The sequence below is a fragment of the Hypanus sabinus genome, chromosome 2 (genome assembly GCF_030144855.1).
Source record: "Hypanus sabinus isolate sHypSab1 chromosome 2, sHypSab1.hap1, whole genome shotgun sequence".
Classification (NCBI taxonomy): Eukaryota; Metazoa; Chordata; class Chondrichthyes; order Myliobatiformes; family Dasyatidae; genus Hypanus; species Hypanus sabinus.
The window spans coordinates 186,015,232-186,030,110 of NC_082707.1; the positions used below are offsets into that span (position 1 = coordinate 186,015,232).

The window sequence follows — 14,879 nt, forward strand, 5'->3', positions numbered from 1 at the left end:
TCTGAACTGTCTAGAGTTGGGTAAGGGAGAAATACAAAGAGATCATGGAGTCCTTGTTCATCAGTCACTGAAGGTGAATGAGCAAGTGCAGCAGGCAGGGAAGAAGGCTAATGGAATGTTGGCCTTTATTACAAAGGGAATTAAGTACAAGAGCAAGGAAATCCTCTTGCAGTTGTACAGGGCCCTGGTGAGACCACACCTGGAGTATTGTGTACAGTTTTGGTCTCCAGGGTTAAGGAAGGACATCCTGGCTGTAGAGGAAGTGCAGCGTAGATTCACGAGGTTAATTCCTGGGATGTCTGGACTGTCTTACGCAGAGAGGTTAGAGAGACTGGGCTTGTACACGCTGGAATTAAGGAGATTGAGAGGGGATCTGATTGAAACATATAAGATTATTAAGGGATTGGACAAGATAGAGGCAGGAAATATGTTCCAGATGCTGGGAAAGTCCAGTACCAGAGGACATGGTTTGAGAATAAGAGAATAAGGGGTAGGTCATTTAGGACAGAGTTAAGGAAAAACTTCTTCTCCCAGAGAGTTGTGGGGATCTGGAATGCACTGCCTCGGAAGGTAGTGGAGGCCAATTCTCTGGATGCTTTCAAGGAGCTAGATAGGTATCTTATGGATAAGGGAATCAAGGGATATGGGGACAAGGCAGGAACCAGGTATTGATAGTAATTGATCAGCCATGATCTCAAAATGGTAGTGCAGGCTCGAGGGGCCAAATGGTCTACTTCTGCACCTATTGTCTATTGACACTTGCGGGCTGCCCAGCATGATTCTCGCTGATTTGATTTGACACAAATGATGCATTTCACTGTATGTTTTGATGTACATGTGGCAAATAAAGCTGATCTTTAATCTAAAGAACTGAAGAAGTTGGCACCGTTGAAACTGATGCCAACTGTCTGCTCTGAGTGGCCACTGCCAGTTTTACCCATGGATGCTTAAAGTAGTGGTATGGTGGTATAGGGATCCTTCTGTTCCTAAGGCAGAGAATCAGGCCCTTTGGCCCACCATATCTCTACTGTTCACTGCATCCTCCTATACTTTATGGCCATTTTATTAGGGGCACCTGCTCATCTAATCAGCCAATCATGTGGCAGCAACCCATTACATTAAAGCATGCAGACATGGCCAAGAAGTTCAGTTGCTGTTCCGATCAAACATCAGAATGGGGAAGAAATGTGATCTAAGTGATTTTGACTATGGAATGATTATTGGCGCCAGCCGGGATGGTTTCAGTATCTTGGAAAATGCTGATCTCCTGGAAATTTCATGCACAACAGTCAATACAGTTTAAAAAATGGCGAGAAAAAGCCCCAAAAAAATCCAGTCAACAGCAGTTCTGTGGGCAAAAACGCCTTGTTAATGAGAGGTCACTGGAGCGGCAAGAATTGTTCAAGCTGATAGGAAGGTGACAGTAAACTCAAATAACCATGTGTTACAACACTGGTGTGCAGAAGAGCATCTCTGAACGCACATACACCAAACCTTGAAGAAGACCATGCCAGCTTCCACTCCTGTACCTAATAGAGTGGCCACTGAGCGTATATTAATCCCACTTACCCGCATTTGATGTGTAATGTCTAGCTCTTGGTGATTCACATGCTTGTTTGGATTTCTTTTTAACGTGGGAGTCTCTGCCTCCATCACCACCGCAGACAGTGCATTCTCGACTCCAACAACCCTCCGTGTGAAGTAATTCTCGTTCACGTCCCTTCCTCACCTTAAAACTATGCACTCTTACCTGAGACACCTCCACCATGAGAGATTATTATCTACCTTATCTAGTCCACTGTACACCTATAAGATTGAAAGCGTACAGAGAAAAAATTACAAGGATGTTGCTGGGACTTGAGGACCAGAGTTATAGGGAAAGGTTGAATAGATTAGGGTTTTATTCACTGGAGAATAAAGGGAGATTTGATGGAGGTATGCAAAATGATGAGGGGTATAGATAGGGTAAATGCAAGCAGGCTTTTTCCCACTGAGGTTGGGTGAAACTGGAACTAGAAGTAATAGGTTGAAGATGAAAGGTGAAAAATTTAAAGAGTAGCTGAGAGGTAACTTCTTCACTCAGTGTGTGGAATGAGCTGCCAGCAGAAGTGGTGGATGTGGATTCAATTGCAACATTTAAGAGAGGTTTGGATAAGTACATGAATGAGAGGGGAATGGAGGACTATGGTCATGGCATGGTTTGATGGGACTCGACACAATAACAGTTGGCATGGACTAGATGGGCATGCTTCTGTGTTGTAGTTCTTTATGACTCTCTACCTCTATCACTGAACCCCTCAGCCTCCTCTGTTCCAGGGAAAACAAACCCAGTTTATTCAATAATTTCCTTCGGGATAAATAAAGTTTTATCTTATTTAATCTCTCTTTAAAACAGGAGATGGTGCAAAATTCATTGGTGTCACTCAGCAATAAAACCTCTCACTGTTGCTCATGCCTTGGCATGAGGTGGAAAGGGTAAGGCAGCTGTACACAAAAACCTCCCTGGGGCTGCTATTTCTCCATGGACTTTTCCCGTGTGAGTGTGACGCAATTTAACTGGATAGCTCTTGGAGGACAGGCTGTGGACACCATTCCAGGCTAAGGAAATTCAACATATTCTGGTTGGCCCGCAGGAATTTATATACAATAGAGGAACTATAGGAAACATCCTATCCAGATGTATCACATCTTGGTATGGGAACTGCTCCGTCTAAGCACACTGGAAAGTGCAACGTTGTGGACACAGCTCCGTACACCACAGAAAACAGCCTCCCCTCCATGGACTCCGTCCGTACTTCCAGATGCTTCGGGAAAGCAGCCCATGTAACCTAAGACACCCCTTCCCAGTTGTTCTACTTTCACCCCTCTCCCATCAGGCAGAAGACAGGGTGCACACAGTTAGCGTAATGTTAACAACCCATGGTCAATTCTGTCTATAGGTTCTCTTTGTGACTGTGGGGGTTTCCTCTGGGTGCTCTGCTTCCCTCCAACGTCGCAAAGGCATATGGGTTAGTAGATTAATTATTCACATGGCTGCAATTGGGCAGCATGGGTTTATTGGGTCAGAAGGTCCTGTTACCGTGCCGAGAATATCTTAAAAAAAAATTGAAAAATTGCACCATCAAGTTCAAGGAAAGCTTCTATCCTGCTGATAGAAAGGATAGATTGATCGAGCTATGGTTTTTCTCTTTGGATGACAGGCATATAAGATGATGAAAAGCATAGATCATGTGGACAGACACAGACTTTTCCCAGGGTGGAAATGCCTTATACAGGAGTGCATAACCTTAAGGAGATTGGAGGAAAGTATAGGGGCGATGACACAGGTAGGTTTCTTACCCAGAGAGTGAGTGTGTGGAACACCCTGCCAGGGGCAGTGGTAGAGGCACATACATTAGGGGCACTTAGAAAACTCTTAGGTAGGCATGTGGATGATAGAAAAATACAGGCCTCACAGTACGTGGAAGGGAAAGGGTAGATTGATGATGGAATACTTCAGCACAACATTGTGGGTTGAAGGGCCTGTACTGTGCTGTAATGTTCTGTATGCTATGAAGGGACCTCTTGTACAACAAAGATAAACCCCTGGTCTCTCAGTTTTCTTTGTTGTGGCCCTTCTCTGCCTGCACTGTGCAGTCTCTGTATCATTATATTCTCTATTTCATTATTGCTTTTCCTTTTGGACTAACTGTGATGTACTTATGCTTAGGATGATCTGTCTGGATGGCATGCAATGGAAAACTCTCTCTGTATCTTGCTGCATGTGACAATTATAAGCCAATTACTATGGAACGAACAGTCCAATTCTAGACTAAACAGCATCAGTGGTTGCTGTGGGGCTGTCGAAACAGGACCTCGATTGAAGGGGCTGCTCCTCAAGTTCTCCCTGTGCTTTAGCCACACACCCCTGGTCCGCGGTCACCTAGTAGGGACGGCTGGGTCACTCGAGGAATCTCGTGGTCTGTGTGCGCCTGGGTTGGCCAAGCTGTCCATTCATGGGTTCAGGCGGTGGGTAGTTGAGGGCTCCAGCCAAGCTGACTGCCCGTCCCTCTTTCGGGGTTACATCTGTGCCCTGGGCTTCTTGGAGGAAGAGCACACAGTCTCTCTGGACACATTGGGGAGCTCTGAGAATGGTGGGCCCTGAAGAGGCTGAATGATTTGTAGATAACAATAATCATAGTTTAATGTGGAATTGCAAAAAGCTTTGTAAACACCTGATTATTGTATGTATTTTTGTTAGTGAATAAACTTTTGGATATCTGTGAAGAAACAGTACAGGGATTCCTCAATCTAAGTTGAATTAGACCCACTTTTCCCTCGGGCTGCTGTTAATGCCTCATCTCAATGCACCATTTGGATCCAGCACTAAGTAGGGGCAATTGAACCTTCCGATGGCAGTACAAACCAGGCAGGTTTGATGAGCTGGCTCTCCACGCTCACAGTTCCGTCTCTCGGCAACCTCGGCTGGCTGCTGCCGCTTGCTGGCAGTTGCCACGGTATCGGCGGAGGCTGCAGGAGGAGCCACTCTTCCTGCCGGGGACGGCCTGCCCCCTGTAGAGCTGCGCCCGCTGTCGGCAGAGGCCCACCCTGCTCAGCAGGATGAAGACGTCCCTGCGGAAGGCCCTGGTGAAGATGGCGTAGAGGAAGGGGTTGGCGCAGGAGTTGAGTGGGTAGAAGAGAACCAGCAGTATCTTGGAGTTGGTCACCGTGATCAGGGGCTTGTGCAAGACGGCCGAGAGCGCGTAGAAGGAGATGGGGGCCATGCAGGTGAAGTCGGTGAAGATCAGCACCGCCATCCTCTTGGATATTCTAGCGTCCTTGCCTCCGGCTTTGTAGTGGGGGCTCTTCACCCTGAGGTAGATCTTCACATAGCAGGCGCAGATGACCAGAAAGGCAACAATGTTGAGTAAGAGCACCAGGACCACGTAGCCCTGGGCCAGCAGGGTCCCCGTGTCCATCGGCAGGCAGATGCTGACCTTGATGTAGCTGCTGACCCCCACTATGGGGAGGACGGCCAGCGCCAAGCAGAGCAGCCAGCCCCCGGCCACAATGGCAGCAGCATGGCGCAGGCGCACTTTCCGGTCCAGGCGCATGGCAAAGTTGATGGCGTACCAGCGCTCCACCGTGATGGCGGTGAGCGTGTAGACAGAGAACTCGCTGGCGAAGACGCTGAAGAAACCGGCTGAGTTGCAGCCAGCACCTGTCTGCCAGTCGATGGCATAGTTGTAGTACTCGCCCCTGGTGTAGAGGTCCACTGAAGCGATCTGGAGCAAGTAGACACCCATGCAGAAGTCCGCGAAGGCTAGGTTACACATCAGGAACCTGGGCACTGTCAGCTTGTAGCGGCTGGTGAGCAGAATGAGGAGAACAAAGATGTTCCCTGCTATAGCCAGTGGATTAACAAACCACACAATAGCCCGTAAAGAGTTGTAACCCATAATGTCTTCGCAGGGATTGAATTCATCTGGTTCTGGCTGGCATACAATCTCCTCACCCCCTCCACACACCATGTAGTCATAATGGCTGTCAAAAGCTTGCACGTGGTCTTCCTGAGGGTTCTTCAGCTCCTGACCAAAGCCAACATCTCCATCTCCTTGTTCCTCGAAGAACACGTAATAGTGGGAATTGCTGTGGAAATCTTGGCGTTTCAGGCCCTGCTGAGGGCTATGTTTGTCTGTGTTACCCTCTGTGTAGTCCTGGTAAAAGGCTCCTTCGTACAAAGTGAAGGACCTCCTCCTTCGGAAACCATGGCCAAGGGTCTGGTTGCACATCAGTGACTCCAGGAGCCTGTAGGGTAAACTGTGGACCAGGAAGATGTACGTTAGTCTTGGAACATCAAACCCGTAGAAAATCATGCTGAAGGAAATCAAAACAGGACAAGCATTTTGTCATCACTAGTTTGTTGGCAAGTGGTTTTCAACTGTAAGATTGGAAGACCAAACTAGCAGACCATAATACATGGGAACAGAATAAGCTATTTGGCCCATTGAGTGTGTTCTGCCATTCCACCTTGGCTTCTTTAGTATCCCTCTCAACCCCATTCTCCTGCTTTTTCCCCATAACCTTCGATGATCTTACTAATCAAGAACTTATTAGCCTCTGCTTTAAATATACCCAATGCCTTGGGTCCACAGTTGTATGTGGCAAGGAATTGCACAGATACAGCACCCTCTGGCTAATTAAATTCATCCTCATCTCTGCTCTAAAGGGACATCCTTCTATTCTGAGGCTGTGCCCTCTGGTCCTAGTCTCTCCCACTATTGGAAACATCCTGCCCATATTCACTCTCTCGAGGCCCTTCAATATTCGATAGGTTTCAATGAGATCTCTCCCCCACTTCATTCTTCTAAACTCCAGTGAGTACAATTTCAGACATCAAACGCTCCTCATATGTTAACTCTTTCATTTCCGTGAAGGCAGAGCAGAAGGTTAATAGTACGATTCTTAGCAGTGTGGAGGAACAGAGGGATCTTGAGGTCCATGTCCATAAATCCCTTAGAGTTAATACCCAATTTGATAGGAAGGTTAAGAAGGCATGTGGTGTGTTGGCCTTCATTGATTGGGGGCCCTGAGTTCAAGAGCTGCAAGGTAATATTGCAGCTCCATAAAACCCTGTTTAAACCACATTTGGAGTATTGCACTCAGTTCTGGTCTCTCCATTATAGGAATGATGCAGAAGCTTTAAAGAGCATGCAAAGGAGATTCACTTGGTGACTTGATAGAGGTGTATAAGATTATCGGAAACATGGATAGAGTGGATAGTAACATCTTTTCCCCCGGGTGACAATGGCCAACAACAAGGACATTCAGTAAGTTCAAAGTTCAAAGTACATTTATTATCAAACATACATATACTATGTTCAATTTGTCTTCTTACAGGCAGCCACAGAAACAAAGAAACTCAACAGAACCCATTAAAAAAGACTGCCAAACTGCCAATGTGCAATGTGCAAAAAACCAGAACAAATCGTGCAAATAATAAAAAGTACACAAATAACATTCAGACCTAAAGTTCAGGAAAGGTGAGTGAAAGAAAGTTTAGGGGCGACGTCAAAAGTCAGGGAATGACACAAGAGGCTGATACAACAGGGACATGGGTCTCAAAAATGGAGTGTTATGAACTGCGAAGGAGGGAAGAGTTAGATTGATCATGGAGTAGGTTTATATCGATCAATGTGACATCATGAACCATAGGGCTCTCACTGTATGGTATTGTTCTATGTTCATGGAGACATCCAGTACAGAAGCCACCCAGTGAGTCCATGCCAATGCTCACCAACCCTACGCTGATTCTATCTTCACTCCCTACATTCCTCTCAACACTGTCCAGATTCTTCCACTCAGCTACACACAAGGCGTAATTAATGGAGACCAATTAACCTGTCAACCGCATGTTTTTGGGATGCGGGAATAAACCCAGGCAGTCACAGGGAGAACACGCAAACTCCACACAGCACCTGCGGACAGGATCCAACCAGGGTCGCTGGAGATCTAAGGCAGCAGCTCTACTCACAGCAGTACCACGTCACCCCCTCACTGTGGAGAGCATTCTGACAGGCTGCTTCACTGTCTGGTATGGAGGGGCTACAGCACAGGACCGAAAGAAGCTGCAGAAGGTTGTAAATCTAGTCAGCTCCATCTTGGGTACTAGCCTACAAAGTACCCAGGACATCTTCAAGGAGCGGTGTCTCAGAAAGGTAGTGTCCATTATTAAGGATCTCCAGCACCCTGGGCATGCCTTTTTCACACTGTTACCATCAGGAAGGTGGTACAGAAGTCTGAAGGATCACACTCAGTGATTCAGGAACAGCTTCTTCCCCTCTGCCATCCGATTCCTGAATGGACATTGAAGCTTTGAACACTATCTCACTTTTTTAAATATTCAGTATTTCTGATTTTGCACATTAAAAAAATCTATTCATTATACATAATTGATTTACTTGTTTATTTATTATTATGTTTTATTTTATTTATTATTACTTTTTCCTCTCTACTAAGATTATGTATTGCATTGAACTGCTGCTGCTAAGTTAACAAATTTCACGTCACATGCTGGTGATAATAAACCTGATTCTGATTCTCAGTGGTTGCTTCCGTTGGCATGGAAACTCGAGTGTTAGCCGGTATGGCTGACGTGGCCCGCAGCAAGTCTTGAACTTCTTCCATCCTTGGTCACTCTCCCTCTTGCAGGAATTGAGAAACAACATCCTCGGTGACTTTCCACCATTATGGAGGGTGCTGGTGACTGAGGAAGTGTTGATAAGGGAATGGTAGAGTAAAGGCGGGGTTGAGGGTGAGGGGACAGGGCACAACGTTGAGACCTGGGACTGGGGACAGGATTCCCTATATCTCTTCCACCTGTCACTTTCCAGCTTCTTACTTCATCCCACTTCCCCCACCAACCCACCTTCCCCCTCACCTGGTCTCACCTATCACTTGTCAGCTTGTACTCCTTTCCCTCCCACCACCTTCTTATTCTGGCTTCTGCCCCCTTCCTTTCCAGTCCCAATGAAGGACCTTGGCCAGTTTGGACTTTGGTAAGGCCTTTGACAAAGTCCTACATGGAAGGTTAGTTCAGAAGGTTCAGACACTAGGTACCCATGGAGAAGTTGTAAACTGGATTCGAAGTTGGCTGTGTGGGAGAAGACAAAGAGTGGTAGTGGATGATTGCTTCTCAAACTGGAGGCCTGTGACTAGTGGTGTGCCTCAGGGATCTGTGCTGGGACCATTGTTGTTTGCTGTCTGTATCAATAATCAAGGTGATAATGTGGTAAATTGGATCAGCAAGTTTGCTGATGACACTAAGGTTAGAGGCGTTGTGGACAGTGAGGAAGGTTTTCAAAGCTTGCAGAGGGATCTGGACCAACTGAAAACTTAGACCAACTTAGAAGGATGAGAGGGGATCTGAATGAAACATATAAGATTAAGGGATTGGACATGCTAGAGGCAGGAAACATGTTCCCGATGTTGGGGGAGTCCAGAACGGAGGCCACAGTTTAAGAATAAGGGGTAGGCCATTTAGAATGGAGTTCAGGAAAAACTTTTTCACCCAGAGAGATGTGGATCTATGGAATGCTCTGCCTCAGAAGGCAGTGGAGGCCAATTCTCTGGATGCATTCAAGGGAGAGTTAGATAGAGCTCTTACAGATAGCAGAGTCAATGATATGGGGAGGAGGCAGGAACGGGGCACTGATTGTGGATGATCAGCCATGATCACATTGAATGGCGGTGCTGGCTCAAAGGGCCAAATGGCCTACTCCTGGACCTATTGTCTATTGTCCACTGAAAAATGGGCCAGAAAATGGCAGATGGAATTTAATGCAGACAAGTGTGAGGTGTTGCATTTTGGAAGGACAAATCAAGGTAGGACGTACACAATAAATGGTAGAGTGCTGAGAAGTGTGGAGGAACAAAGGGATCTGGGAGTTCAGATTCCCTGAAAGTGGCGTCACAAGTAGACAGAGTTGTAAAGAAAGCATTTGGCATCCCAGCGTTCATAAATCAAAGTATTGAGTATAGGAATTGGGATGTTATGGTGAGGTTGTATAAGACACTGGTGAGGCCAAATTTGGAGTATTGTGTATAGTTCTGGTCACCTAACTATACGAAGGATATCAGTAAGACTGAAAGAGTGCAGAGAAGATTTACTAGGATGTCGCCGGGTCTTCAGGAGTTGAGTTACAGGGAAAGACTGACCAGGTTAGGACTTTATTCCTTGGAGCATAGAAGAATGAGGGGTGATTTGATAGAGGTTTACAAAATTATGAGGGGTATAGACAGAGTAAATGCAAGTTGCCTTTAAACATTTCACCTTTCGCCCTTAACATAGAAAACCTACAGCGCAATACAGGCCCTTTGGCCCATAAAGTTGTGCCCAACGTGTCCCTACCCTAGAAATTACTAGGCTTACCCATAGCCCCCTATTTCTCTAAGCTCCATGTACCTGTCCAAAAGTCTCTTCAAAGATCCTATCGTATCCACCTCTTATTCTTAGAACCTTTTTTAAACAACAGAACAACATTAGCTATCCTCCAATCCTCCAGCACCTCACACATGGCTAAGGATGCTTTAAATATCTCTGCTAGGGCCACTGCAATTTCTCCAGTTGCCTCACAGGATCTGAGGGAACACCATGTCATGCCCTGGGGATTTATCCACTGTAATCTGCCTTAAGACAGCAAACACCTCCTGCTCTGTAATCTGTACAGGGTCCATGTCCTCACTGCTGCATTGCCTCATGCCTTTCACCTGCAAGTCCATCTCCTGAGTAAAAACAGATGCAAAAAATCCACTTAAGATCTTCCCCATCTCTTTCAGCTCCGTGCATAGATTACCACTCTGATCTTCCAGAGGACCAATTTTGTCCCTTGCTATCTTTTTGCTCTTAAAATATATGTAGAAGTCGTTAGGATTCTCCTTCTCTGCTGGAGCTCTTCTTTTAGCTCTCCTGATTTCCTTCTTTTGTGTTCTCTTGCATTTTTTATACTCCTCAAGTACCTCATTTGTTCCTGCCTGCCTATACCTGCTATGCACCTCCTTTTTATTCTTAGCCAGGGACTCAAAAAACAAGTCATCCTTGCCTTTTATTCTGATAGAAACATAAAACTCTGTACTCTCAAAATTTCACTTTTGAAGACCTTACACTTACCAAGTACAACTTTGACTGAAAATAACCTGTTCCTACCCACACTTGCTAGATCCTTTCTGATACCATCAAAATGGGCCATTCTCCAACTTAGAATCTCAATTCAAGGACCAGACCTATCCTTTTGTATAATTACCTTGAAATTAATGGCATTATGATCACTTGATGCAAAGTGTTCCTTTACACAAACTTCTGTCACGTGCCCTTGTCTCATTCCCTAATAGAAGATCAAGTATCGTACTCTCTCTAGTTGAGACTTCTATGCACTGATTAAAGAAACCTTCCTGAAGCCATTTGACAAACTCTTTCCCATCCAGTTCTTTCACAGCATGGGAATCCCAGTCAATACGTGGAAAGTTAAAATCACTTACTATCGCGGCCTTATGTTTCTTGCAACAATCTGCGATCTCTCTACAAATGTGCTCCTCTAAATCCCATGGACTGCTGGGTGCTATATAATATAGCCCCATTAATGTGGTTACACCTTTCTTATTCCTCAGTTCGACTTATAAAGCCTCACTAGATGAATTCTTCAGTCTGTCTGTGATATTCACCCTGACTAGTAATGCCAATAATTCCCCCTTTAATCCCCCCTGTTCTATCACATCTAAAACAACGGAACCGTGGAGTTGTCATCTCGCCCCTCCTGCAACAAGACTCACTAAAGGCTATAATGTCATAATTCCATGTGCTGATCCATGCTCTAAGCTCGTCTGACATTCCTACAATACTCCTTGCATTGAAATATACACAGCTCAGAACATTAGTCCTTCCATGCTCAACCTTTTGATTGCCAGCCACATTATGTATGTCATTATGTAAAATCTGCGTTCCGGTTCATGGTCCGGTCCGTGGACTCCGGGTCTTTTGGCTGTCCGTTGTTTCTGTTGGGCTTAATCACAGGCACCTGATACTCATATTGGGGCAGGAATATAAGTGGCCCTGGGTTCGAGTGTGGTTGCTGGTTTGTCTTGTCAGTATCCTGTCCTTGCCTCCGTGGGGTAAGTCAGGCTGTCCTTGCTGTTACCCTACGGCAGGATCCGTCCCTTCCTGTCCTTGCCTCCATTGGGTAAGTCAGGCTATCTTTGCTGTTACCCTGAGGCTGGACTGTTCCCTTCTTTCCCTCTGAAGCCTGGCCTGTAGCCCCACCGGCAACCCATGCCTGTAGCCCCGCCAGCTATCCATGTCTATATCCTCGCCTGTATCGCTGTCAAGTTCAGCCGCCAGAGTGAGACCAGAGCCTTGCCACACCAACAGAAGGAACTATCTATCGTTGAGCTTGGAACTGTCTCTTTGTGTCCCTGTATGAGTCCCGGCCCTAAGTTCTGTCCCCAAGGAGGGGTCCTGACTCTGTGTTCTGTGTTCCTATGCTCTAGTCCAAGGCTCTGAGGAGGTTCCAGTCTGCGTCCAAGTCCAAGTTGTAGCCTAGGCCCCGAGTCCTGGTCTCGTCCAGGGCTAGTGTCTGTGTCCAGCTACACCTCTCCCCACTTCTGCTTTGCTCTCCCTCGACGTAGGCTCTGCGTTCCTGCTCTCCCTCGATCAAGACCAAGTCTGAGCTTCATGTCCTCTTCCAGCCCTGGAGTCCCACGTCCTGTCCCTGTGTCCAGTCCTGTTGCCTTGCCACGTCCAGTCCTCACCTGGATCTGGAGTCCAAGCCTGAGTCAAGACCCAGGTTCCGGGTCCCTGTCCAGTCTCTGGTTTGGAGTCCTTGTCCAGGTCCCACTTTCCTTCTCTAGTACTAGCCCATGCCCTGTCTCCTAGTTTTGTCCAAGGGCTGTGTCTTGCCCAGTGTTGTTTCTTCCCCACTTCCCTTGCTTTCTTGACACACCTAGTCCTCTCCCTGGTACTTCAGTGTCTGTGTCTTGCATTTGGGTCCGTTCCCAACGCCCACCTTATGACAATGTAGGCTTGACAACAGCTTTCTCCACAACCACTCCACTATCTATTCTGGCACTCTGGTTCCCATCACCCTGTACCCATGCAACTCTAGTTTAAACCCAACACCCCCCTTGCAGCACCAGCAAACCTCCCCGCTAGGATATTGGTCCCCCTCCAGATGTAAATGCTATGCAAGGCCCACCTTCCCTGGATGAGAGCCCGATGATCCAAAAACCTGAAGCCCTCCCTCCTGCACCAACTCCTTAGCCACCGAATTCCTGAACTCACTTTCCGGTGTCTCCTCGCCCTCCCACCCACATCTTTGCTATTGACATGGACCATGACCTCTGACTATTCACCTTCCCACTTAAGACTGTGGTGGACTTGATCTGAGAAATTTCTGACTCTGGCACCTGGAGGCAATGTGCCATTCAGTAATCTTGTTCTCGTTCACAGAACCTCCTTTCTGTTCCTCGTCTAACCAATGAATCCCCTGTCACTACAGTTTGTCTCTTCTCCCCCTTTCCTTCTGAACTGAACAGCCAGACTCAGTGCCAGAGATCTGAACGCTATGGCTTTCATCTACCAAGTTGCCCCCCCCCCCCCCCCCCACACAGTATCCAAACCTGTTGTAGAAGGGAACAATCTCAGCACTGGCAGCCTATTCCTTTTACCTGTCCTCTTTATCAATCCCTCAGCCTCCCAGACGATCCAGAGTTCATCTAGCTCCAGTTCCAACTTTTTAATGCGGTTCGTTAGATGCACTTCTTACAGGGACAATGGAGGTCTCCTTCCCTTCTCAAATCCCTCAGGGGCAACATACCACTGTCCTGGCATCCCAACTGCTCTAAATGTGCGATAAGAAAAAATAAATAACAAAAAAAAATCTACCTACGGCCTATGCCTCTTCTCACTGAAGCCTCAATGAGCCAAAGCACTCTAACGCTGCCCTACTCACACAATGACCTCTCCGTTTAAGTCTAATTTCTTTTTACTGGACCTTGCCAAGTGCCTAATGTCTCCTCAGGAACTGTGGCATGCAAAATGTGCTGACTGCCCTCCCCCTCACTACTTTTAAACTCTCTCGCTCACTCTATGCATTCTGGTCATTCCTCAGGTCTATGACATGCAAATTGTGCCAACCATCCCACTCACTTTTTTAAAACTCTCTCTCCCTCTACACAACTCAATCATTGCTCAGGTGCTCAAAATAATGATAAAGCTGATTCTGATTCTGAAAATCACTGGTAAATTTTGGTGTCCATCATCTCATCACTCTCCCTGGCCTGGCCTTTCCCAGGAGTTCACACTCACCCCTTGTTTTTCTTCCAGTTCTTAAAGGCACAGCAGTGGCTTGGGTACGTGAGGTCAGCTCTCGTCAGGTGTAGGAACGTCTTCAGAGGAGGTAGCTTCTTCAGGGTCCACGTGTTCTTGGCCATCAGTTCTTTCAGTGGCTCCAGCCCTTTGGAAGGGAGAGAGTGCACACTGGTCTGGGACACATCCCTGCAGTGGGGGGGTGGGGGGGGGGGGAGGAACAGTGAGAGAAAAAAAAGTCTCCCATCAGACGGAGAAGCCTGAAAGCATGTACCCCAAGGACAGCTTTTATACGACTATGGAATGGTTCCCGAGTATGACAAAATGGACTCGTGACCTTGTCTCCCTCAACATGGCTTTGCGTCTGATTGTCCACCTGACTGCACTTTATCTGTAACAGCAACACTTCATTCTGCGTTCTGTTATTGTTTTACCTTGTACCACCTCATAATTCAAGATTGTTTACTGTCATTTTACCGCATACGAGTGTAAAGGAGATGGAAATAATTGTTAGTCCGGATCCGATGCAGCGCAGTAAAATACAATAAGCATAAAAATCACAATGCAAAAACCAAAAAGATGACACAATAAATAGAAATGCAATCCTAGAAAACACCATGTACTAGTAACTACATACACAGACTGACTAGGTAATGTGCAATGCACTATGCACTCAATACACTGTGTAATCATCTGGTCTGTATGAACAGTTTGCAAACAAGATTTTCTCTGTATCTTGCTACACATGACAAATATAAACCAGCTCTGTTTTTTTTAAGAGACAGCCCAATAGGCACAACCATGTAACCAATGAACCGAGTAGCCATACATCTTTAGGATGTGGGAGGAAACCGAGCACCCAGAGGAAACCCAGAGGTCATTGAGAGATTGTCCAAGTTCCTTACAGACAGCGGTGGGAGTTGAATACCACCCCCCCCCCCCCCCACTGTTGGCACTGTATAGTGTTGTGCTAACCATTACGCTACCATGCCAGGGAGAGTTCTGTGTTACTAACATCAATTTGTAGTCCACCATGAACTCC

At 46.5% G+C, this 14,879-nt stretch overlaps 1 protein-coding gene across 1 annotated transcript in view; it reads right to left on the bottom strand.

Moving 5' to 3' along the window:
• Positions 1-245: 245 nt before the first annotated feature.
• The window catches only part of tshr (thyroid stimulating hormone receptor), a 69,638-nt gene continuing 55,004 nt past the window's right edge, over positions 246-14,879 (bottom strand). Inside the window, exons 9-10 of the mRNA XM_059961471.1 lie at positions 13,838-14,026; positions 246-5,799 (exon numbers count right to left, since the gene is read on the bottom strand). Of these exons, the coding sequence (XP_059817454.1) occupies positions 4,437-5,799; positions 13,838-14,026 (1,552 nt within the window). The 3' untranslated portion in view covers positions 246-4,436. The remainder of the gene's footprint in view (positions 5,800-13,837; positions 14,027-14,879) is intronic.